General features: G+C 47.9%; 9 protein-coding genes and 1 non-coding gene across 10 annotated transcripts; 3 read left to right on the top strand and 7 right to left on the bottom strand.

Annotated features, from left to right (window-relative positions):
* Window positions 1-1,746: 1,746 nt before the first annotated feature.
* On the top strand, window positions 1,747-2,051 carry NFIA_102370 (uncharacterized protein; the record flags this gene model as incomplete). Its single annotated transcript, XM_001266648.1, has 2 exons — window positions 1,747-1,921; window positions 1,960-2,051. The coding sequence occupies 2 exons, from the start codon at window positions 1,747-1,749 to the stop codon at window positions 2,049-2,051; spliced, it is 267 nt and encodes an 88-aa protein (XP_001266649.1).
* Window positions 2,052-2,780: 729 nt separating this feature from the next.
* NFIA_102360 (serine hydrolase domain-containing protein) lies at window positions 2,781-4,544 on the top strand (the record flags this gene model as incomplete). The annotated part of the gene is made up of 1 exon (XM_001266647.1): window positions 2,781-4,544. One exon carries the CDS (start codon window positions 2,781-2,783, stop codon window positions 4,542-4,544), a length of 1,764 nt encoding a protein of 587 aa, XP_001266648.1.
* Window positions 4,545-4,626: 82 nt separating this feature from the next.
* NFIA_102350 (uncharacterized protein) lies at window positions 4,627-5,268 on the bottom strand (the record flags this gene model as incomplete). Its single annotated transcript, XM_001266646.1, has 1 exon — window positions 4,627-5,268. One exon carries the CDS (start codon window positions 5,266-5,268, stop codon window positions 4,627-4,629), a length of 642 nt encoding a protein of 213 aa, XP_001266647.1.
* A 1,469-nt stretch (window positions 5,269-6,737) lies between these two features.
* On the bottom strand, window positions 6,738-8,054 carry NFIA_102340 (Ankyrin repeat protein; the record flags this gene model as incomplete). The annotated part of the gene is made up of 1 exon (XM_001266645.1): window positions 6,738-8,054. The coding sequence occupies one exon, from the start codon at window positions 8,052-8,054 to the stop codon at window positions 6,738-6,740; it is 1,317 nt and encodes a 438-aa protein (XP_001266646.1).
* Window positions 8,055-9,669: 1,615 nt separating this feature from the next.
* Window positions 9,670-10,079, bottom strand: NFIA_102330 (uncharacterized protein; the record flags this gene model as incomplete). Its single annotated transcript, XM_001266644.1, has 2 exons — window positions 9,670-9,986; window positions 10,058-10,079. 2 exons carry the CDS (start codon window positions 10,077-10,079, stop codon window positions 9,670-9,672), a joined length of 339 nt encoding a protein of 112 aa, XP_001266645.1.
* Window positions 10,080-11,742: 1,663 nt separating this feature from the next.
* On the bottom strand, window positions 11,743-13,713 carry NFIA_102320 (S53 family peptidase; the record flags this gene model as incomplete). Its single annotated transcript, XM_001266643.1, has 5 exons — window positions 11,743-12,094; window positions 12,142-12,445; window positions 12,491-12,584; window positions 12,633-12,774; window positions 12,821-13,713. The coding sequence occupies 5 exons, from the start codon at window positions 13,711-13,713 to the stop codon at window positions 11,743-11,745; spliced, it is 1,785 nt and encodes a 594-aa protein (XP_001266644.1).
* A 1,036-nt stretch (window positions 13,714-14,749) lies between these two features.
* NFIA_102310 lies at window positions 14,750-14,820 on the top strand. The gene has a single exon. It is a non-coding gene; the product is annotated as a tRNA-Gly (tRNA).
* A 362-nt stretch (window positions 14,821-15,182) lies between these two features.
* Window positions 15,183-15,632, bottom strand: NFIA_102300 (uncharacterized protein; the record flags this gene model as incomplete). Its single annotated transcript, XM_001266642.1, has 4 exons — window positions 15,183-15,220; window positions 15,269-15,347; window positions 15,397-15,459; window positions 15,516-15,632. The coding sequence occupies 4 exons, from the start codon at window positions 15,630-15,632 to the stop codon at window positions 15,183-15,185; spliced, it is 297 nt and encodes a 98-aa protein (XP_001266643.1).
* Window positions 15,633-18,582: 2,950 nt separating this feature from the next.
* NFIA_102290 (uncharacterized protein) lies at window positions 18,583-19,168 on the bottom strand (the record flags this gene model as incomplete). The annotated part of the gene is made up of 2 exons (XM_001266641.1): window positions 18,583-19,065; window positions 19,124-19,168. 2 exons carry the CDS (start codon window positions 19,166-19,168, stop codon window positions 18,583-18,585), a joined length of 528 nt encoding a protein of 175 aa, XP_001266642.1.
* An 802-nt stretch (window positions 19,169-19,970) lies between these two features.
* On the bottom strand, window positions 19,971-22,393 carry NFIA_102280 (Hsp70 family protein; the record flags this gene model as incomplete). Its single annotated transcript, XM_001266640.1, has 9 exons — window positions 19,971-20,375; window positions 20,444-20,642; window positions 20,707-20,813; window positions 20,946-21,051; window positions 21,101-21,356; window positions 21,417-21,486; window positions 21,537-21,606; window positions 21,674-22,214; window positions 22,294-22,393. The coding sequence occupies 9 exons, from the start codon at window positions 22,391-22,393 to the stop codon at window positions 19,971-19,973; spliced, it is 1,854 nt and encodes a 617-aa protein (XP_001266641.1).
* Between the last annotated feature and the right edge of the window lie 280 nt (window positions 22,394-22,673).

Below are 22,673 nucleotides of genomic sequence, written 5' to 3'. Positions count from 1 at the left end.
AGCGGTTTGGGTTCGGTCTCCAGCCTAAGGGATCGCACCGGTTTCGGTTTCCCTAGGTTGGAACTGATTCGAGTTCGGTTAAAACCGTTGGTTATGGTTTTTGAGGTTTTATCTGCTGAGATTAACCAACCCTCACCATTTTGCATAGTAATCACTAATTTTCTAGGATTTCCCTAAAAATATTAATATCACTAGATAGCCTAGTACCTACTCTGTCTATATATAAAATACTAAGTCATAATATCTAATGGTTAGTGATAGGTTGGTATGAAAGTGGTGGTGGTTTTTATACATATGTGCATACTATGATCTAAGAACGATTTTTAACCACCGCCCCATCAGCGATATAGATGTTGCTCAGGGAGGAGAATACATTAATGCTCTCTAGGCTTCTGCTCTTAAAGGATATCATGAATTCATTAAACTACTACTTAAAAATAAAATAATTATGAATGCTCAGGGTGCACTTTATGGCAATGCTCTCTAAGCTGCTGCTCTTATAGGACATCATGAGATCATTCAACTACTTCTCGGAAATGGAGCGAACGCCAGTGCTCAGGGCAGACCTTATGGCAATGCTCTCCAGGCTGCTGCTGCTAGAGGAAGTTGTGGTATTATATCAATATTGCAGAGGTGGGGCTATGTGTGATTTTTCTAGTAAGCTGTGATGTATGATAGTGCTTACGAAAGCTGAATTCCCTGGCTTTCCCTCCAATTACCCCCTCATATTTAAGCATCTGATGACCGCTCACAATCTCGTCCCATAGGTGGATAGGTGGACTCTGGACGTAGCATCGATGCTCAGCCTCGTGGTGGCTGTGCTATAAGCCTGGGTCAGCCAGGCTACGACATTCCATCAACGCCATCATATCAATCATCAACCGACTCTCGGATATACACATCATAATCTGCCATCTAGTCAATCTTGCTCCAGACAACTGATCAATATGGATCGACCAAAAGCTTCCGAAGAGGCAGCACCTGCCTACCATGAACTATTCGACACAGAATCTATCAATCAACCGACAGCGACATCTTCCAGGACGGTAAGAGTTTCTCTAACCGCTTCATGTAGATAAAGACTTGGACTGACTATCTCAGCATCAATACGGTCCTGTCCCGGACAACGACCTGCACGAAAATTTAAACATCGCAAACCACCACGATGTGGAGTCCCACCCTCAAGTCTCCTCAAACCAGCTTTCGCAGTTAGACCCTACAAAACCACATTTCCACTGCGAGACCTGCGACCGCCAGCTCGAGCGCCGACAGAGAAGGGACACCGAGCGGGAGTGCTGTCGGATGGTTGCGCTGGTGTTTATTGTGGCCATTATCTTTCTGACATTGTTGGGTATTGTTATTGTGCGGAGAGTCAGATAATGGATTGATCTCAACTATCCAAGCCGAGACCTGAGTGAAATTAATGTCTCAGTGGACCGTGATGGTTTTATTAATTGACTGTCCTGTGGATATCCATCTTTGCGAGTGTTTGAACTCAGTTTATTATGTGTTCTGTCGATGACGTACGTCTACACTCTTACTAACGCCTCCCTCCTACAATCACCTTCAAAACACCTATAATCAATATTCTCCCCGCAAAAGCATCATCTAGCAGATTATTCTGTATTTAGAAACCATGTCCGAAAGTAAGCATCTCTGCAAGGCTCATAGTATGCCCCGCTGATGTTGAAGACACACATACTTCCCACCACACCGGATTCATGGACCGGATGTTCCATAACGGACATGATGACAACAAACAAGAGCAAAATGAGCAACATGACCAGCAGCCCGAGACTCAACCTCAGCAGGGTGCCCAACCTAATTCACCGGTCAAGGAAGGCGAAAGGAAAAGCGTCGAGGACTACGTGGACGAAGAGCGAAAGCTACTGCAGGAGGGAGACACATACAGTGGACTCATGTAGGCTATTCTGTGTAAGAAGTGGATACCATTATTAGTGCATTCATTGTCATCAAATTATGCTGGTCGTCATTCTATCCTGTGTATCAGTGAATTCCTTAGACGTGAATTCCTAAGTACAAAGCAGTAGAGAGGAATCTCACATCTAGTCAAACTTATCTTCCTGTCTATATATTCTCTAGACTTGCAAGTCTCACCCCTCGAATTCTCATGATATACAGCTAACTGCAACCCCAGACTGGCCTATATGGTCACTGTGTTTTCGAGCGTGCGGGATCTGTCGGTTTGACTACATTTGTCCCTTGTCTTACAATGTGATTTCATACTCTGTGATCAGGGAGTTGCTCAATCTTGTACCACGGTGAATGTGAGATAACATTGCTATACTAAGAAGTAAATTATCCGGACACCTTTTTAGAATCGCGCTATTTGATTTGATAGAAGCAATTTGACTACTGGTCGTCGGCAGCTGGGATAAGCTTCTAAACGACCGGGACATCTAAAAAGGAAGTAATCAGCCAGGAGGTGCATTGAATTGTAATCTAATATTGCTCAAGCTTACTACATGCAAACACCGAGGATGTGGTGATTCGCTGATTGAAAGTGGCGTAAGCCTGCCAACTGGGCAAACTGGGGCATTGTTGCGGATTATTACCGAATTGGGTATATAACATGGCCAAGCCCGGCTGAGGCTCCAGACTCCAGCTGCAGGTGAGAGGTTGATGACCTCAGATCACCCGTGTCTGAGATGATGTTGAAGTGATTGTCCAGTATGTCAGGATGTATTCGAATATAAATATGGCCGGATCCGCGAGTGCCTCTCCTTGACACACAGCAACACAACCACTACAATAGCAAAATGCGAGCGCATTTGTTCTCTCTTTCTTTTCTTGCAGTATGCAGCACCAGTGCGGCCAACCTCCTTGGTCCGGTGTACCCTGCCCCTAGAGACCTCAGCAGCAGGTCAAGCCGAGTCGCAGCTGAATGGAAAACTCTGACAGCGAGGCTACACCGCGAGACCTCCTCGGATTCCTCTTTGCTGAAGAACCTCACCTTTTCCGTCGGTCTCTTTTCCATCCATGATCCAGCAGCCGAGTCGTTGCAGTTTCACTACACCTCCACGGAGATCCAGAATGCCCCAAATGGCACCAAAAAGGTCGACGGAGACTGTATCTACCGCGTAGCTAGTGTCTCGAAGCTTTTCACCGTTTTTGCTGCGATGCGTGAGCTCGACACCGAGCAATGGGAACGGCCTCTGACGGAGATTATTCCGGCCTTTGCCGAATACGTCAAGTCCAGATCCGACAAGAACTCAGTTTACTCTACCCCCTGGGACCAAATCACCCCCAGCGCCCTTGCCGCGCAGATAAGCGGCGTTGCGCGCGATGTATTGCCATGGGACGGCGGAGATCTACTCATGCAGTACGCAATTGCGATTCTTGCCGGCTTGAACCCCGTGCCTGCAGCCGACGACCCAGCAACCTATGGACTCCCGCCAATCGACCTGAACGATGCTCTATCACTGTCACCGTGTCTGGCGAACGTGAGCGAGCCGTGTACTGGGCCTCTGTATGCTACTGGCGCAGCCAACGACGCAGCCGTCTATCTCCCTTGGACGAGCCCGGCGTACTCAAACAATGGGTTCATCCTATTCGGTCTGGCTCTCGCCAATTTGACCGGAAAGTCTCTCGACGAGATATACAAGCAGAGTATCTTCGATCCGCTGGATATGCATTCATCCTACTCTGCCGTCCCGGGAGCTTCTGAGTTCTCTCGGTCCGTGATCGCAGGCGACTTCGCCTCCGGCTTTGGCTACGACGGTGGCATCTCCAAATCGTCGGGGGGAATCTACTCGACCACGAACGACCTCGCAAAATTCGGGACAGCGATCCTGAACTCCACGCTCCTACCGCCCGTCGTCACACGCAGGTGGATGAAACCCGTCTCCCACACGGCCGACCTGCAGTATTCCGTCGGCCGACCGTGGGAGATATACCGGTACAAGCATACCAAGTCCGGCGTGGTCACGGATCTATACACCAAGCTCGGGGATGCAGGGAACTACGGCAGTTTTCTTGTCCTGATTCCTGATTTCGACGCTGGGTTTAGTATCATCGGGGCCAGCGCGTTGGCAACGCGATCGAATGCGACGAGTCTCCTGGCGGATGTCGTCACGGAGAGTATCCTTCCTGCGCTGATGGAGCAGGCTGCGTCTGAAGCGAAGAAGAATTTTGCGGGGAAGTACACTAGCGATCGATTGAACTCCTCTCTCGCGTTGGATGTTAGTTCTTCTGGAAATCCAGGCTTGTCGGTTACCTCGTGGGTTAGCAACGGGACGGATCTCATGCCGTTGCTGGGTACATTATTCGGAAATAAGAATTCGAGGCTCGTGCCGACCATTGTGTCGGAGGGTGTTGGACAGGTGGCTTTCAGAGCATATACAGCTACACAGCAGAAGTCCGGAGGACTATTCCAGAGAAACTTTGATGTAAATGACTGGCTGGTCGTCGGCAGCGGGGGATACGCGACTAAATCACTGGCAGAGTTTGTGTTTCAGGTGGATGCGCAGGGGAAGGCGAGCAAGGTGGAATTGCCAGCTTGGAACGTGACTCTTCAAAGATAGTTGTCTGTTGTCTGTTGTCTGAAACATAGAGATATAAAAGCCATCAACGTATATCACCGAATATGGATACAACTACTGGTCATCAAACCCACTGATACGCCAACACCGGAATGGTAAACTCCTCCGCCGTGCACGTCGCATTGAAAAACGCATCATGCACACACTGCAGTTCAAACTCCGTGCTCCCAGAGTACGTAATCTTACTCCCATTGTTGCAGGTCAGCGCATGCCCCGCCCCAAGGACATAGTCCATCCTTCCAACGGAAGTCTCCTGATTCGAGCTCCCGTAGAACGAGACAATGCGCCCGAGCCCGCGGTCCGCATACCCGCAGTTACTATCCCCGTTCCCGATATCGTGCACCCGATACCCAATGTACTGGTCGTGGCACTGCAGGCCGTCCGTGAAGCCGATGTCGAGAGTCTCGAGCGGGCCGTAGCCCCAGGGGTGGTAGTTGGGCATGCCCGTCCAGCAGAGGTGCACCCAGGAGCCGTTGCAGGTGGCCTGGTTGGGCTCGCACCAGCCGCCGGTGCCGGGGCAGAGGCAGCCGTAGGCGTCGATGTCCGCTTGGTTGTGCACGCAGTCGAGGCTGTGGGAGCCGTTGTACCAGTGGAAATTGTTTACGGTCCAGGTGGGGAGCGGGCAGCCATCCGGGGGTGTGATAGACTGGGTGAGGGTTGTGGAGGTAAGGGCCAGAAGGCCGGTGAGGAGGCTGAGTATGGTCATTTTGATGGTAGAATTCTGTTAGTGTTGATAAATAGGAAAGAGGAGGGGGAGGGTTATCACTTATATAGATTCCTGCACAGATTGTGGGAGCAACAATGACCTGATTGCCACACAGGATCGGGGTTCATGATGAACCTGACTCGATTCTTCATCGCTTCTGCAGCTCTGGAGCCACCAAGAATTCAATCGCCAATCAGCGGTAGATATTTTAGACACTACTTAAGACATGTCTTGAATGGACTACAATCATTGGTACAACGCATGCCGATTTCCTTACTACTTCTTACTTAATCCTTAGGCCTCCCATGCTTCTCCATTGAAATCGGGGCAAACACACTTAAATCTCACGGGTGGAGCTTGTGATGCTTATTTTAGCCCGACCTGCAGTGTGCATTGACCACTTATGCATCGGTATCACATCGTGACATTGGAATAGGTTCTGTTAGAGTTGCGCGTGGGCTGACAGGATTGATGCTATTGTCTTGTTTGCACGTCGGAACTATCATATGTTTAGGATATTTTGAAAAACAATATGCAGTCATTGGACAAGTCTTGCGGATAGATAGGATGTATCTATTGAAATCCAACACAGCCAGCTAAAAAGTGCCCGGACGATGTACTCTAGTCTAGGAATTGCATTTTGCAGTTATGGCGGTATACACTGTGGCATCGTCAGACTTGCCACACGCCTGCAGGGATTATCTGAGGTTCTGCTTTTGTATATGTGTCAGTCATAGACCTGGAGCAGGTTTGGGAACATAAAATCTTACTGCTTTGTGGTTTTGACTGCTTCCATTCCTCCGGTGACACCTCCGCCCACAACAGCATTATCCACATCTGGATCCTTGCTTTCTGGGAAGAGCGATTTGGAAGTAATCATTTGGCGTAGATGTAAAAAGGTGATTTCGCAGGGGTGGCTTGCATGTAGTCATGTCTTCGTATTGGGCAACTTGGGCTTCTCAAGGACATCCTCGTCCGGTTCGAAGGGATGGGTCTTGTCCCAACATGCATGACTTTCAACTGTCCATTCTCAGAAAAGGGCACATTGTTTGCATATCTGACTTCTTCGGCACCCCCATTGTCGCTTTAGGAAATACAGACTAGACTCGTATTCTTAGCTTTCCGTCGCAGACTCCACCTAGAAGGATACTAACCCTTTCATCCATTATGTGTCCAGATTTACATACTGCCCTTAATGACCTCCTTAGGTTTTGGCCCATTTTGGGAGAATTGTCAGCTTTACGGAGGTTATCTTGCTAAGTTTCTGTAGATGAGGGAAGAGCTCAGTCCAATCTGGCTTGATCACAATGAAGAGAGTCATTGACATCAGCCCTGAAGTCTTGTTCCTTAGAAGAGCTCTTCTAAATGCTGGTAAGCCTATCCAAGTCCAAGAAGTATTAGTAGATTGATAATATGGCGGAGGTGAAGGGTGCATACTTTTCCAACAGCAAGCAAGTGTCGGGGCCATATTAGGAGTATCTTAGGCCTCGTCCGACATTCGTTTTCCCGCTATTGTCCTGCCCATGAACGAAGGCGTTTTGTTCTCCATAATCCGGATGCAGAAACTCCTCAACGAAACGTTTTCTCCCTTTATGACATGCGATGTGGACGGGATTCTGACCTTTCCAATTCCGCTTGTTGAGATCGTACCCTTGTCCTAGAAGCTTGCGTGCGAGCTCCAAGGCTTGCTCTTCACCCATATCATCAGCTTCGTCCACCAAAATATGCATCGAATATTTGTCTTTCTCCATGAGCAGATTCACCATGTCCATGTTGCCAAGCTTCAATGCCTTTATCAAGGGGGTCATCTGATGTTCCATTTCATCACGGACGTTGGGGTTCGCTTTCAAACCTAGCAGTAGTTTAACAATTTCTTCATCTTCAAATTCCACAGCCCACGAGAGAAACGTGCGCCCTTCCGGAAGCACCTTGTCCAAAAGGGAAAGGCTTTTCACCTGTAATATTAGATTTCGCAGCCCAGTATAATACCCCGGGTCAGACTTCGAGAAATTAGATGGGCCCGTCTTCTTTTTCGGCTCCTTCTGTCTCCGCCGTGACCTGGTCTGAAGGTACCGTTCCCACCAGGCACAACTACCCATATCGGTGGGGAGTTGTAAAAGATAACCCATACAATCTGGCCATCCTCCAGTTGCTGCACACATCAGTGGAGTTTTCTCCTCGTCGCCCTGCGTGTTGATTTTGACACGACCAGACTCGACGACCAGCTTCACGAATTCTTCATTTCCTTCAGCAGCAGCCAAAGCCAGCGGGGTGTTCCCTTCGTCGTTTGTTAAATTCGGATCTGCTCCTTTCTGCAAAAGTAATTTAATCATGTCATTATAAAGGGAAAGGGAACGGAGATATTGGCTTCGCGAAGTAGCCCAAAAGAATGGGGTGCTGTTTTGCTCCTCTCGAGTATTGGGGTCGGCTTTCATGTTCAGCAACACTTCCACGACGTAGTACTGGTCATTCTCAATGGCCCGCGAAAGTAATGTTCGGCCATCCGCGTCCTTTTCGTCCACGTCCACTTGCTCGTTCTCTAGGATCCATTCGATCTCATAACGACTAATGAAGTTACGACCAGACCGAAGGACTGCTTCTCTCAGGGACTTCCATCGCAATGGAGGCCGAAAACCTCTCCTGTCCCACGATTGCCTCCCCTCTGTTGACGCGAGCTGCGGATCCGCGAGCGATTCGTCTTCGGAAACTTCAGAACCGGGTACCGAAGGGGGTGGAGATGGCTGGTCAATTTGAGTGTCGTCCATATTCGGACGATCAACAGGCATGATCCAGACGTATTTCCGGCTGTGAATGTCAAAGTCAGTGCACCGAGAGCAGAGACGAGTTTCTGACGTTGACGAGGTCGGCGGCTTAAAGCAGGATCCGTGACAAGGCACAGCCAGCGGCCAAGCAGCTAATGCAAGGCTCTGCTGCTAGGTACCCATGCAGCTGTCATGCACATAAGCGCTCTGGTCAGTCATCGAGCCAACCGCAGCATTGGAACAACCGACTGTGTCACTATCCAACACATCATCAGCCTTGAGATGACAGAAACAGTCTTATCATTTACAGCCTTCCTGTAGGCGAACATTCTGACCGTCCATGCAGTAAACTCCAGCCCAGTGGATTAGTCTGAGTTATAGACTTCACCGGTGGAGGCGAATTGGATTGTGCCAGACACAAAAACTCGAATATTAGTGAAGTGTAAAATATATCAAGTTCTTCATAGGAGGGAAATTTTGTATTACTATAGGAAGGAACGAGAAATAAACAGATAACTACAGAATGTAAGGTACCGCGGGCGCTTTGTACGGAAAGCAACACAGTTGAGTTTTACCATGGCTACTCTAACTACACCTTCCGCAGCCATAGGTAGTGGAACATGATATCGGATGCTGAGTAGAGATATGGTGATTGAGACGTCATCTAGGATGGATATTCGACTATCATATAGTAGGGATATCGGATATTAGAGTATTCATATCGAACGTCATATGGTAGTAGGATACTAAAAAGTTAGATATACCTCGATATTCTGAATACGCAGTACATACAACGGGCGAGACACCCCCTCATGTCTTTTTGTATATATAAATTCGGTGGTAATACTATGTGATGATTCAACATCCCTAAGCTACTAAGTACCTGATGTCCCTACTACTCCGTATATGATTTTGTACAAAAAGTACGCAATATAAAGGTGTTATGAGCACAGTCATAGCAATCCATCCTCCAGACAGCACCACCACCGCATCCTACAAGAAGCACTTTGGCTACGTTCACAATACCACACATACCAGGCCAGACGCACTGTCAACGCGGCGCGGTGTACGATAGGACTGAATACACAAGACTCAGGGCAAGAGAATGTCATGATTGCATCTACTCCTGAGCTAGACCCTACCGAGGAGTGGATGTTGAACGGTTTGAAGAAAACAACATGGAAAGGCATGTATTCAGGCGAAGTGGGTATTGTAGCTAAGGGAAACCTATCTCGAGCAATGGAGGGTGATGCCGTCTTTATTGAGTGGTCTAGCTTGCAGGCAAACAGCAAATCTCAACAGGTCTCCTCGAACCTTGGTTGATGTGGCTCTTTTGCTTAGTGCCTGCATGCACGGTACCATATTAAGGACCATGAGATGAACATCTTCTTCGAACACTCGATATGTTATGAACCATACCTTATGAGGGAATCAATCATGACAGGCGATTGTAGTTCCATGTCTGGTTTTGCTGGACTGTGGGATACTAGCTAGGCTAAAATCTGCCTCATAGTAGTAGTCATTCAAACAGGCCTCTCAATCCTGGATCCAAATTCAATTTCAGTGATCCGACTATCAATGTTGAACATGACCTGAAGATCTAGACATCCGTAACGCAAAACAGAAGGGCGGTGCAAATCTAGGTCCTTGAGTCTAGTTCCTGGATTGACTTCACATTGTCTTCAACAGTCTGTTCCAAGGTCCTCCAGCCAATTTGGTCTCCCCACTTCTTCAACAAAGCCAACGGCAGCGTGAAGTCTGCCGTGATGCTAAGCTTCCCCATACCTGGGAGATCATCTACAAACTGACGCTGTGGGTACATCTTGCGCATGATGGCGAGAATATCGTTCCAGTTGCAGTTTTCTGCCCAGGCCTGAAGACGTTCGTTGTTGATATCTGGATCTAGGATAGCAGCGACATGCAGTAAAGCGACGTCCTTCACATCGATGTGATATACTATTAAAAGCAGAAATAGTCAGTTCATCTTAAACAAACTTGCCAGAATTTCCGAGAGATAGGAGGCTTACTCGCAGGGAAACCAGCTAGCATGGGTAAGTTACCGTCCCAAAGTTGCTTAATCCAGGATCCCGCAGACTGAAGATGACTGTCACTCGTTACTAAAAAGCTTAATAGCTAATTTAAAAAGGCATAAATTGAAATGCAGGGTATTTCACTGAATCGTCATGCAGCATCCTGAGTTTAATATAGCATGCTTTGAGCAAGAGATGTCAGGTTTCCGGTCATAATCTGTCTTGCCCGCCTGCTGCTTTTACCAAGAGCTATAGTTAAACAGTGCTATATCATGTACGGGAAGTATGCAACTACTATAATGGAAGAATGCTTGACTTACTAATTTTATGATAAGGCTCAAATGAATGAACTCCACGAAGATGACCTTTGTAAGTCCATGGAGTTTCGGAGTTTCAGATTCCACATAGGATTATTATGGGCCGCCATCAGAGTTTTAATAATCACCACAGACTAACATACTTTCTATCTATCTCAAGAGCTAAGACTCTTTAGCTTACTTTGAGCTTATCGCGATTATGAGACCTGCTATCATTAGCTGAGGCTATAGCTGTCATCTATATAGCTCCTCTTTGGCTTCCTTGACCATGGAGTCAAGAAGGCTCTCTTACTCCGCAGATGAATGTTGCTTATCAATATGTAGTTCTGTATATAGATTCTAGGATTGCAAGTATGGCCTTAGAGGTATAAGAAAGCGCCGGACAGGTACTTCTTGACCCCGCCAACAGCATCATTACAGCAGCAATCATCTATATACAGAGCTCCTCTCCTCTCTCGGACACGCACTCTGATCACAGTCTCATTTCCCTTTAAATCTAGTCCAACAGCACACTTTCTCTTTGTCTATCTTTGCAATAGCCCCAATCACCCTCTATACTCTCGCCGGTAATATGTCTCCCTAATTGACCTGGAGCTCACAATGAATGTCTGTAGGCCCTGGCCCTAATCCTGTCAAGGTGGCTATGGCCCTTAAGTACCTCAGACTAGACTATAACTATGTCCCTCTCAGATTCAGCAAGGGCAAAGGCACCATCAAGGATCCCTAGTACACCAAGGTCAACCCTAACAGCCAGGACCCCACCCTGATCGACCATGAAAACAACAACTTCACTATCTTTGAGAGTGCCGCTATCCTAACATACCTGGCTAAGAAGGTACCTACCTAGATTATCCCTTAGACATATTGAAAGTTATAGTATCTATATCTCACTCCTTTGGAAGGGAAAGTCTAGCAAGTGAATAATGTAGAGGACTGTCTGTGGAACTACAGCTCCTAAGTTAACAGGTTTTACCATATTCCCCTGTGAACTGGATGTTTTCACCAGAAGGAAACAACAGGGGAGACATAATCAGCTTAGCTAGCTTAATAACAGGTCAAGGCTGACGGCTGAGAAGTGATAGAGGGGGGAGGCGCAGCCAAAATTTCCGATGGAAAAAGAGAAAGAGGGGGATTGGTAGTAGCCATAGGCGCAGATGAAATGACGGCAGCGACCAGAAGGGTATAGAATATTTACAGGGGATCCAGGGGGGAAAAGGAAGTTAGCAGAGAGGATAGTTAGAACAGCGAGGGCATGATTCTCATATACTGGAGGTCATAATACAGGCAGTGTTTGCAGGACGGCGTATCGGGAGATCATACCCAACGGCAAAACTAACCACAAGAGGGAATTCACAGGTCCTCGCTTTACAACGACAAAACCAACTCCTTCAACTTCATGAAATCAGGAACCCCAAGACCTGTAACAGGATCCCAGCCGGCAGTAGCGTTCCAGTGAGCGTAGGGGATGATACCACCACCGGGGACTGGCTTTCCGGTCTGTGGGTTGATACCATTACAACCGATAGAACTTCCGGCAGTGATATCGGTGAATCCTTCCGCGAGTATGCTATACAGCAATGGGTTCAGGAAGCCAAGGGTGGACTTGCCGGCGCGCAGACGGGCGTCATTCAACAGGCCGACGATACCAGCAAAGACGGGGCAGGCGGCCGATGTGCCACCGGACTTGTAATGTTTGCCAGTTAGGACGACCTCGTAGCTACATGCGGTTAGAATGCGGACGTCAATAAAAGCAAGGTCACGTACTCAGGGGTCAAGCTATGGGCAGAAACATCAGGGAATCCACGGCCCTTGAAGTTGGTGTACTGCGAATAGTACTTCTTGGTGTCCTTGGTAATGTGATTATTGAGGTAGTTCTCCACCGCGAAATACTGGTACCAGGGACGGCTGAAGTAGTTGCTGAATCCACCCGAGCTGGCGTCCCAGGCAACTTCAGGAGCATAGGACTGTGTACCACCAACTGCGGTGATGAAGGGGCAGGTGCCAGGGAATGTAGGAGTGAACTGAGGCGTGTTGGTGCCGTCATTGGACATGCACGCCGAGCCGATTCCTGATCATGTTAGCACGGAAAGATTACCAGATGATCTGTGCCTACCGGTATCACCAGAGGACTCGAGCACAGTGATACCACGAAGACCCATCAAGCCGATCAAGTTGCAAACTCTCCTGGCGTAGTACTCGGGAACAGTCTAACAGGTTAGTGTCTACCTATACAACAGAATTACGAGTATGCTCACCTGTTCATCGTCACCATACGAGTTGGAAATCACCTGAGGAAGATGGGAGTTGGGTTTGGAGAGCAAGTACTCGTAGTACTGGAGGTAGGGCTCATTCTGGTTGTCCGCAGCGGTTGGCTCGTCGACATTGGGAACAAACGGACTAATTCATTTTAGCTGGTTTCCTTCAGTCGGAGGGTCTGGCTTACGGTGAACCGCCAGTGATAAACTCCACTACTGGCAGGGCGTGGCTGACGGCTACAATCAACTCCACGTCCAGATTGGCCTCGCCGAGGGAAGCAGTGGCCCAATTCTGATCATTGGCGCCTCCGTTAATCAATTCGACTGAGAAATTCTGGGGTGGGATGTTGAACAGTTGCTCATAAGCAGCCAGATCTGCATAGTTGGCTGACTGATTCAAGAAGCTACCAAAGCCGACTCGACTGCCCGAAGATGCATCAGGCTTGTAGTCGCCGAGGTTGTACATCTCCACTAGGCAGTCGGGAGTGATCAGGTTGGCGCAAGAACTGTTGGTGGCTGCCCTCCTGGGAAGGGCTGGAAGCTTCACTGCGTGAGGTGGCAGTGCGCTGTCTTGCTCCTTGCCAAAGAAGACAGTGGGGGCAATCAGATCGATCGACTCTGTCAGGCTATCGGGAATGGAGTACTGCGTGGTACGCAGTTTCTGGGAAGCACCATTGCGGTAGTAGGAGAACTTGGTGTCAAAGAGCTTGTTCGCCGTTCCCACAGTGGTGGCAAAGTTCACCAAGCTGCCCTGACGAGACACTTGGGTGACCCCGGCATCCTTGAGCCATTGGATAACAGCGTCATCGCTTGCAGTAGGAAATAGGGACTCAATGTCGGACTGGTCCAGCCACTTGCCGTACTCCGCGTTCCCTGGGGTCGCCAGTGTGGTCAACTTGGACTCGAGCTGGTCGAGGTTCTGCCGAGCAAGGGCAATTGAGAGAGTGGTCGTGTCGCTCTCCGATGCATCCTCGACGAGTGTCCAGCCACTAGGAACAGCTGAGAGCTTCTCGTGCACCACACCAAGGGCTGGGGCTGCGAGGGAGCAGAGCAACCCTGCGTAGAGAGTCGAGGACAGCATTGCGGGAGGACTGCGGAGCCGAATGCAGAGGGTCGGATAAAGAGATAAAAGACAAAGGACATCAATCTGAATCGGCCGCCGATCGATATTTATATTTGCATGTCAGCTGGATCGAAAAGGCGAGATTATCATTCCATGTGACGGCAACCGGCATGATGCTAAGGGATCGTGGACAGAGCGAGGACACGCGCATTGCACCACGCAGAGTCCAGCATGGCTCTGCGCGATTTTCTCTGCAGATACCATAAAGAAATTAGTGCAAACTGTTTAATTAAGTCCACCGGAAGACCGCAGGAGTGGCGCGAGACTTGTCTTTGAATTACTCCACAGATTGAAGGCAGTTTTCAGGTTGCCTATTCAAGGGGCTGGAGTGCTTATCTTGGTCAAGCCAGCACAAGCATTTTTGCTCCACCGCCGCCAATCATTCCAAGCCTTTCCACGATCTCTCTCCAGGAACAGCCGACTGAGCCGAGGATTGGTTGTTATTGGGATGTGGCACAGAAAAAGGCTACATCTGCTAGCAGAATTCTAGCCATCTTGCACGGTCGGAAGACTGATCAGCCAAGGGTATTTGGTTGGGAAGCTCAAGAAACGCGTCCAAATGGCTTAAGGTATCTCGTGGTTCTGGAGTAAATGAGCAATCTCACCGGCAAGGAGCATAAATGAAGACGTGCCTATATTCAGAGCCTGAGTCTTCTATATGTTAAGGTACTTCCCTTCGGAGTACCTTCTTATCCTTGTTGATGCTTGACGATAGGCCATGTTTTCAATGATCCACTTTAGGACGACTCGTGGAATCCTTCCACTAAGCCGTTTAGGAAGGTGATTGCCTGCGTGATTAATTGATATCACGAACCAGGATGACCATGTCGTTGCGGTTTCGATCGGTAAAAGATTGCTAGGAATACGATCTTTGTTATCTCAATTGGGCCGTTAAGATCGACATCGGCGAACCAAACAATCGATGAAGCCCTGGTCAGTTTTTTGGTCTTCTTTTCTTTATGTGGCAATAATAAGTAATGTTTGCCAAGCAATAGCATCATTGGTCTAGTGGTAGAATTCGTCGTTGCCATCGACGAGGCCCGTGTTCGATTCACGGATGATGCATTCTTTTTTGTTTTACATCTTTTCCCCAAGTCAACAAATTGTCCATTACCATTGAGTGTATCTCTTTTTTTTTTTTTTTTAATTGCCTTCCTGTCCTTGCCTTGTTGGATTCAGAGTCGCCGTACGGAGTACTTCATAAAGAATGACGATGGTGGATCGATTTCAATTTACCTGAATAGCAATCTATATATTTCCGGTCAGGCCACCAAATCTGACCACATCTGATCATGTTGACCGGCACTCTTCTAACGCATATGGAATATCCAAATACGAACCTGCTGTGCTGCATGAACTATGTTCATTTCGTCACCCTATCGTGTCGTTCTCGTCGTCAGGCTTGTCGACTTACATACTTCGTGCCGCTATTTGCTGGGAGGAGTTCCCATGGAGAGTCCCGAATCTGCATCGATAAGTACACTTAATCAGCGCAGGACGAGAGAGAACCTACCAACGACAATCTGTTGCCCAGTCATGGATGTATTCTTCGCCAAAGTGACAAACATATTCGCGCAATCCTCCAGGTCGGTCTGGTAAAAGTCAGCAAACGGACCAAGATACTCAGAACAAGAGCATCACCTCATGCTTTAAGACGGCCTTTTGGTTGAGCCACTCAATCGCCGTGTCGCCGTACTTTTTGCCCTAAAAAGATCCTTAATACGAAAGAACTGCTGACCAGCAACAGGAGGGAAGCTCACCCAATCCGTCAACAACAGGCCCGGTAGAACAGCATTGACACGGATTTTTGGTCCCACGGATAATGCAAGATGCTTCATCAGGTGCAAAGCGGCGGCTTTGGTCACCGAGTAGCCCATGCTGCTTCCGTCCGGAGTGATTCCCTAATTGTTCATATGAGACTTGGATAGGGCCTTCGAGAAAGACGACGTACTGCGATAGACGAGGTCATTATATAGACACCCCCGTCCGCATTCTTCTCAAATATCGGCTTAGCCGCTTGCATGAGTTGCATATGCGACATGACATTCACTTTCCAACACTGCGTACGTTAGTGTCTTGAATAAGGACGGCCGGGCCGTGCGCGTCTTGCCTTGTCCCATTCCTCAAAAGACAAGTCATAAATGTCCCGCTTATCAGCGAACCGAGTCCACCCAGCATTTGCAATAACAATATCCAGGCCCGATAATTGCTCATTAGCCTCCTGAACAATACGTTGATTGTCCTCTGGGAGTTCAGAGTCCTGTATACCGTTAATTCTCTTCTAAGGTGCCTGTGGAAATTAAACTGACGCCCTGGAGAACAATGGACTTGATAGAATACTCTTTAGCCAATTGACTGGCGAGGTCTTCCGCAACCCCACGGCTTGAGTGGTAGTTAATGGCTACATTGCACCCCTCAGCTGCAAATTTCTGGCATATGACGGCGCCTAAGCCCCTGAATAGATGTTAACATTGGAGGGAAGAAGGCATATGAGATGCTACCTTGAGCCTGCCGTGACGAGCACATTCTTCCCTTTGAGACTATATGGCATTGTTGTTTGAGTCGCAATCGGAGGTGGCCGATGGTTGAAGTGAGGTGACAGTCGATGACAGCCAAATGTTGAGACTGAGACTGATGCGGGGTAGATTTGGCCCCTCTCATCTATGCCATGCTATCGCCAGGGATACCTCGGGGCGAACGGGTACCCGAGACAACCGGATGAGCCGGTTACGCCATCGTTGACTGCAGTTCCATGTAGCCTGAGAGTGGAAAGACTAATTCTCAGTAAATTGAGGAAAAAGAATGGAAATGTGTGCTCTATGGAAGGATAGGCACCTCGCTAGACAAACTCCTACGGTTTATTAGAGCTACGAGTTAACTGAGAGAACAACACCTGAATGTCCGGCAAGCCTTTCTAAAGGCAGATTCTGTAAATCAACCGCGCTTTATTAAATTTGTCTATGTGTGACAGGAGGAATGGTGTATAGTCCTGCAGAACCTTTGCTTTTTTAAGTTTCATCTCCCAGTACTCAACACTCCCTTTCTTAGGCTGAGAACTCTTCAATAGGTTGGGAAGTCGACTCATCTTGCAATGAGAACTTAGAAGGCATGCATTTAAATGTATCCCTTGAATGGCCTGTGAATACCACTCCAATGTGAAAGAGATGAACAGTCAGTGGACAGTTTGGGTAGTAAGACAAATTAGATCAAAGACGCTATTCTGACATCATGATTCATCTAAAGTATTCACTTTTTGCATGTTCTATTTGCTAGGTTCATATTCCCAGTTGCAGTAAGTAGTGAATAATAGAAATTTCACTTCATCTCTTTAGAATAGGGGTAGACCTACCCCCAGAACTAATCCTCTTCTTCCATATCTCTGCAACATAAGACCAAGGGAAAGGTAGCATTCATCCCAGTTCCTAAACTCCATTTTTCTATACATTTACTCTCAGTATTAGAGAGGAATATCTCAATCTGAAGTTGAGATGCAAAGAACAGCGCAAGCTCTACCGCGGATGATGCGGAAGGCTTTGTCGTCTATCTTAAGGTGCATAGGGTGAGCGTACGGATCCCTTCCTGCATTTACCGCAGAAACAGTGTCCTGAGACCCTTTCGCTTTTCTACTAGATAAAACCATGTCCTCAATAAGCTCTTCCAACAGCGGCAAAAAATGGCCGGCCATTCGACAAGCCCTGGCACCGCCGATGTTGTGCTGATCTATACGCCAGTAGAAGCCCTCAGCATGGGCAATATCCACCTTCTCATGTCTTAGGGCGAATATCCAACTAGCTGTACAGCGCAGCACCATATGCAATCATTTGAAAAGGCCATCAAGCACAGGATAAAAAGGGTTGAGCTCCGATTGCTCGCAATAACCCCAAAGTACCATCCAAACCTACAAACAATACAGTCAGCGTCAGTGACGCACCACTCGCCGCCAGTTTTACGGCGAAAGACGCGCCAATGCTCCTCGGCATTGGACTTGCTGCCGCTGCTGCAGTAGCAGCATTAGTTATACATACTGGTGTACTGGTGTGTCATGAGGATCCAGTGGCGGTACATAAATCCAATTACCACGGTTGATGTTGGTAATAGATACTAACACTTTCTGTCATAGTTACTCAACGTCACATGTCCTCCCCTTTCCTCACGACGGAACCCGAGGGTATCCCAGTACACCTGGAGTAACGTCTGCGAGCTTTTTCTAGGGCCTCATTAGGGGGCTGTTATGAGACATGGCAACAACAGGAACATGGTTGTACGCCTTCAAAACGCCCGCTTTCGGCTGCTAGACGATGCAACATTTAAGTTAGCTGGCTGGGGGTATAATATTCCCCTTAATCTTCGGAAATGGGCTGAGAAAGGGAAGTAAATCTGAGGCAGATGCAGAGACAACCTATCTTATTCCATATCAGGATTGTATGTTAAAGGTTCTACGAGGCAGCACAGTTTTGATATCTTAAATCAGACTGACGGAAGACTACCTGTGTGATTGCTCATTGCGATTTGCGGAGATTGAAGGTTTTTACCATAGGTTTAGCCATGGCTCTCTTCTTCTTCAACAAAGGATGCAGAATATCATTTGGCCCTACCCTGGCCGACTTCTCTAATATATTGAGCCTTTTCTTCCCTCTACTCCATCCGGCAAGTGGTGCAAGCTCTTCAACAATCCAAGACAAGACTCTGCATCTCTACCTTGAGTTTATCAGCTTCGACATCAAAGGTGCCTAGGTCAGAACTCTATAAATTGGACGGAATCCTCGCTCTTCCTTACGTCCCTAGAGAACAGCCATAGTATACATGATGGCATTATTGTCTTCTCTATTACAGCTGTTTCCTGGGCGCCTTCCCGCCCTTTTTTGGCGGCGGGTGTTGCGGACCCCCTCTGTACACCCCATCCTCATCCGCCAGGGTCCACAACTCGCCCACATCCTTGGTCGCAACTGAGACAGACACCGCCTCACTGTTGGCGTAGCGGGCAGAGAGCCGTATACTCTCCTGCACACCTTCAATATCATAAACAAGGAGCAGGGTATCCTCATCTAAGGCTGTCTTCTCATCCGCAACAAGGAATGTAGTATAATCTACTATGGTGTCTGATGCATTCTCCTGTAGAAACTGGGCAATCTTGCCTATGTCCCAGCCGAGGAAAGGATACTGGAGGGACTCCACTGGCAGCTTGGTGACTGAGTCTTCTGTGTACTTCTGGAGTTCGGCCACGTCGGCCGTCATAATAAGAATTAGGTTTGGAGGTGAATCAATTTTACTTGAAGCCTTGTATGCTTTTGAAAGGATGGACGTGATAACCTATCACTGTCAGTTAAGATGTGCTTCTTCAACCCAGGGTCTGAGAGGGGTTCTGTACAGTAGGCGACACCTCGTGGGTGCAGATGATGGGAATAAGGCTCATTGTGAGTGATTTGCAGCTGTGATGTCTATTATTGATTCTAGAATTGTGAGAGAGGATGGAGGTATTGGGTGGAAGAATCAGAGGTAATATAGGGGTAGTAAGACGCTGTTGCCTATATTGCTTGAATAAACTGATTGTTGCCTGCTGATTAGTAATCACACAGGCTTGATAAATGCAACCCCATGAACGCCTATGATTGTTCATCAGGTCATCCACTTGCACTCTGGTGTGAACTAGATATTCTAAAGCATATCCTGAATCAGCACCGCATTGAATCGCATAGTGGATTAGAGACGCCTTTACCGATACCAACCTAAGCATGTAGACTCAATGCTACCATGTCTCCAGGCCCAGTGGTCCCAGTGTCTCCAAACAGTGGCGCACCTTCTGTATCCAGTCAGACTGATTGATTCAATGAAGTCTTCTGGATCGGCCCGGAAGATTGCTGATCATCAGGTGATGGTATCTCTTTTCGCCAAAGAGTTACTCTTACATAAACAGACTGAACGTATTCCAGAATTATCCAGTCAACGCAGCAAACCCTGAATAATTGTGAAACGTGATGGTCGCGAAGGATAAATGTTAATTTTGTCTCTCGGGTATACCAACCCAATATTGGAGAGTCAAATGCACCAGAACTGTTTCCAGCAAAGTGTCGAGTTCCGAGAAGAACGTCAGGTTGCACTCCAGGATAACTGACTGAAATGGGCTAGTCCGCCTACTGAAGACGCGGATGAGAGGCTAGTTGATACATTTCCTGACTCCTTCTGAAATACAAACACCATATATGATGGATGTGCAATCAATAATACTTGGCTGCACTAAAATTGATGCTTGTCTGACCAACAGTCTGACCCTGGCTAATGGCTTCGAACTTGAGTACACCGTCACGCGCACCAAAGGTGACTTTGAGATCATAGCTGAGGTCATATACTCGCTCGTCCTTGATCACTTTGGAGGGAAACATTGCCAAATTTACATTGGAAAAGTCCACAACGATGTTGCCAACCGTATACACAGCTGTGCCCTCGTTAGATGGGAGGATACGCTTCGGAAGTATACGAGACCAACCTTTGTGATCCTGGCGCTCCGGGGCTTCCTCCTGATCGCATGCGTACAATGTTGTGAATTTCCTCAGGCTCGAATGTTCATAGTGCGTCCAATGCACCGATACAGTGCGCCTGTAATTATCTGTGTACGTTGCTCCCTATTCACTAGCTATATCAACATGTTCCACAGACTGAGATCCAACAGGGCCGGTTCAGGAGCACCCACCTTAGCAATCATCCATTCCATGATGCCAGACACCATTTTTATGCCATCATATGAATCATAATAGGCATTAAGTTCACTGTCGATTCCAGCACGGAAGGTGATACCCCAACTGAAGCCGTAGTGTCGACGGCATCGCTTCGTTGTTGATTGGAGACCCTCCAAACCACGTAGTGCGGCTCCTTGGACAATTGCAGCTTGTCTAGATCATTTAACACCTTAGATATTGTGAAAGTACATCTTTGTCGCAAGAGGACAATGCTTACGGACTATCAGGGACGGTGATGGTGATCTTGCCTGTAGACTCAAACGAGGATCTAAAGGCTTTGCGAAGATACTCGGAGTCGCCAAATCCGCCAACCAAAACGATTCTCTGTTCTTCGTTAGTACCTGTATTATCAATTCAATCGAAAGATGAACTGAAGGATGTCAATGGATTCAAAGCCGAGGAGTGGCTGCGTAGTTGCGGAAGGGCAGAGTGAAGCGATCGGTCACTCAAGCATACATTAATGATATCTTTGCCAGTCTCCTTTCTAGCATCAGCGATCTGCTGTCGCACCAGACTGACAATTTTCTCTATGACAGGATCAAAGATGGAATGCAAGTCGGCACTAATACGAGTCAGCAGCACATTGATCGAGGTCAGTAAGGGTTCTTAACCTGGAAATAAGGACTAATCGCTCCTCTTCATCGAAGAACTCTGGATCTGGATTATCCACTGTCATATTCAGAGGCAACTCGAAAGTGGTCTCTTCGTCAGAATTTCCAAAGTCTCTCTTGATGATCTCAAACCTCTTCATAAATTCACTGCCAGGGCTCTTTCGTTTCGTGGGTAAACGGTCGAATGCATCGCCGAAACGGTCCGACATCAGCTTGTAGAAGTTGCGGTCGACCGCGGTCGACCCGCACTTGCCTCCTAAAGTTCATTTAGAGATAGGCCTACAGAGACCAAAAAATACTATTGGAGGAGGTATACCAGTTCCTGTGCACAATTCCTCAAACTTCAGTCTTGGAAAGACCTCCAGGACCAAATATGTGGTAATGTCCTGACAAGTGAGCATCTGAGTAGTCCAGCGCCTTCATCAACAGCTCTTACCACGGTGCCACCGCCACAGTCGCAGACAAGAACTCCATCTCCCGCCTGAAAACGGTAATGAGTCACGAATCTTGAACAAGTAACAAACAAGACTGGCACTGACCTTGACAGATCCTCCCATACTGCTGGTTGTGTACTTCTTCAGCGCTGTGACTGCCGCTGCTTCTGGCTCGCTGATCAGAAATATCTGGTCCATTGGCCGTGAGGAACTTTTCCCAAATCCAGCCCGTTGAGCAGCAGTCCTTGTAGCATCCAGTGCCCGATCAGACCAAATGGCAGGGACAGTGAGCCAAAACTCGAGTGGGGTAATACGCAGGTCTGCCTCTGTGATATTCTTGGAGATAGTTTTGAGTATATGCTGATAAACTTCGGATAAATAGTCAGCAACGACATCAACCGCTGTTTTCCCTTCTGGCAGTTTCAGAATGCCAGTCTGGGAAGCAGTTTCAAGGGTACTATCATCATATTGAGTTAGCGGGGTGCCCTGGTCCAACAGCAATTTTGTCCATGAGTATGATAACATCCCCGGCTCGACCTGGTAACCCCAGCGATTTGTTGTAACACGTGGATTATTTTCAGTGGCATATGCAATCCGGGACGGCGCCTTGAAGACGGTCTCAGTATCCCTCGAGGGTCCGGGCCAGGTGCTGATAAGTATGATATCGCTTAAACCACTTCCTTTGGAGCTCACGTAGCTCGCTCCTTTGTGCCCCTTTGTTAGTTATTCTTCGGTAGAGGCAGATTGTAATAACAGTACCTGTGAACGTGGTGCCATAGTCGACCCCCACGATTATCTTGTGCTTGGAGTCAAGGGCAAGCGAGCTAAGTTCGCTAACGATTGCTCTATCATAGGACATCTTAATGCTTCAGCTCGGAGTGAAGATTGGAATAGGCGATGAAAAGAAGCTGCTTCTTTGGTGAAGTGGGAAATAGGGGAATCCCTCTCCCCCTCTTACTCCCCCTCTACTTCTGCGACCCATGCATGGATGCAGGTAAGACTTTACTATTTTCGGCAGGAGACAGGGTTAGACAATGCGCGCCAATTGCTTAGAGCGATCCCGGTGGCTGAGCGGATGGTCGTACTTTCGTAGCGCCCGCCATGAGACCCATGTTCCAGACAACTCACTGTATCCCTTG

This window comes from Aspergillus fischeri, genomic scaffold (assembly GCF_000149645.3).
Source record: "Aspergillus fischeri NRRL 181 1099437636245 genomic scaffold, whole genome shotgun sequence".
Classification (NCBI taxonomy): domain Eukaryota; kingdom Fungi; phylum Ascomycota; class Eurotiomycetes; order Eurotiales; family Aspergillaceae; genus Aspergillus; species Aspergillus fischeri.
Note: the sequence above shows the minus strand (reverse complement) of the source record. Positions and strands in the feature narration are given on the sequence as shown.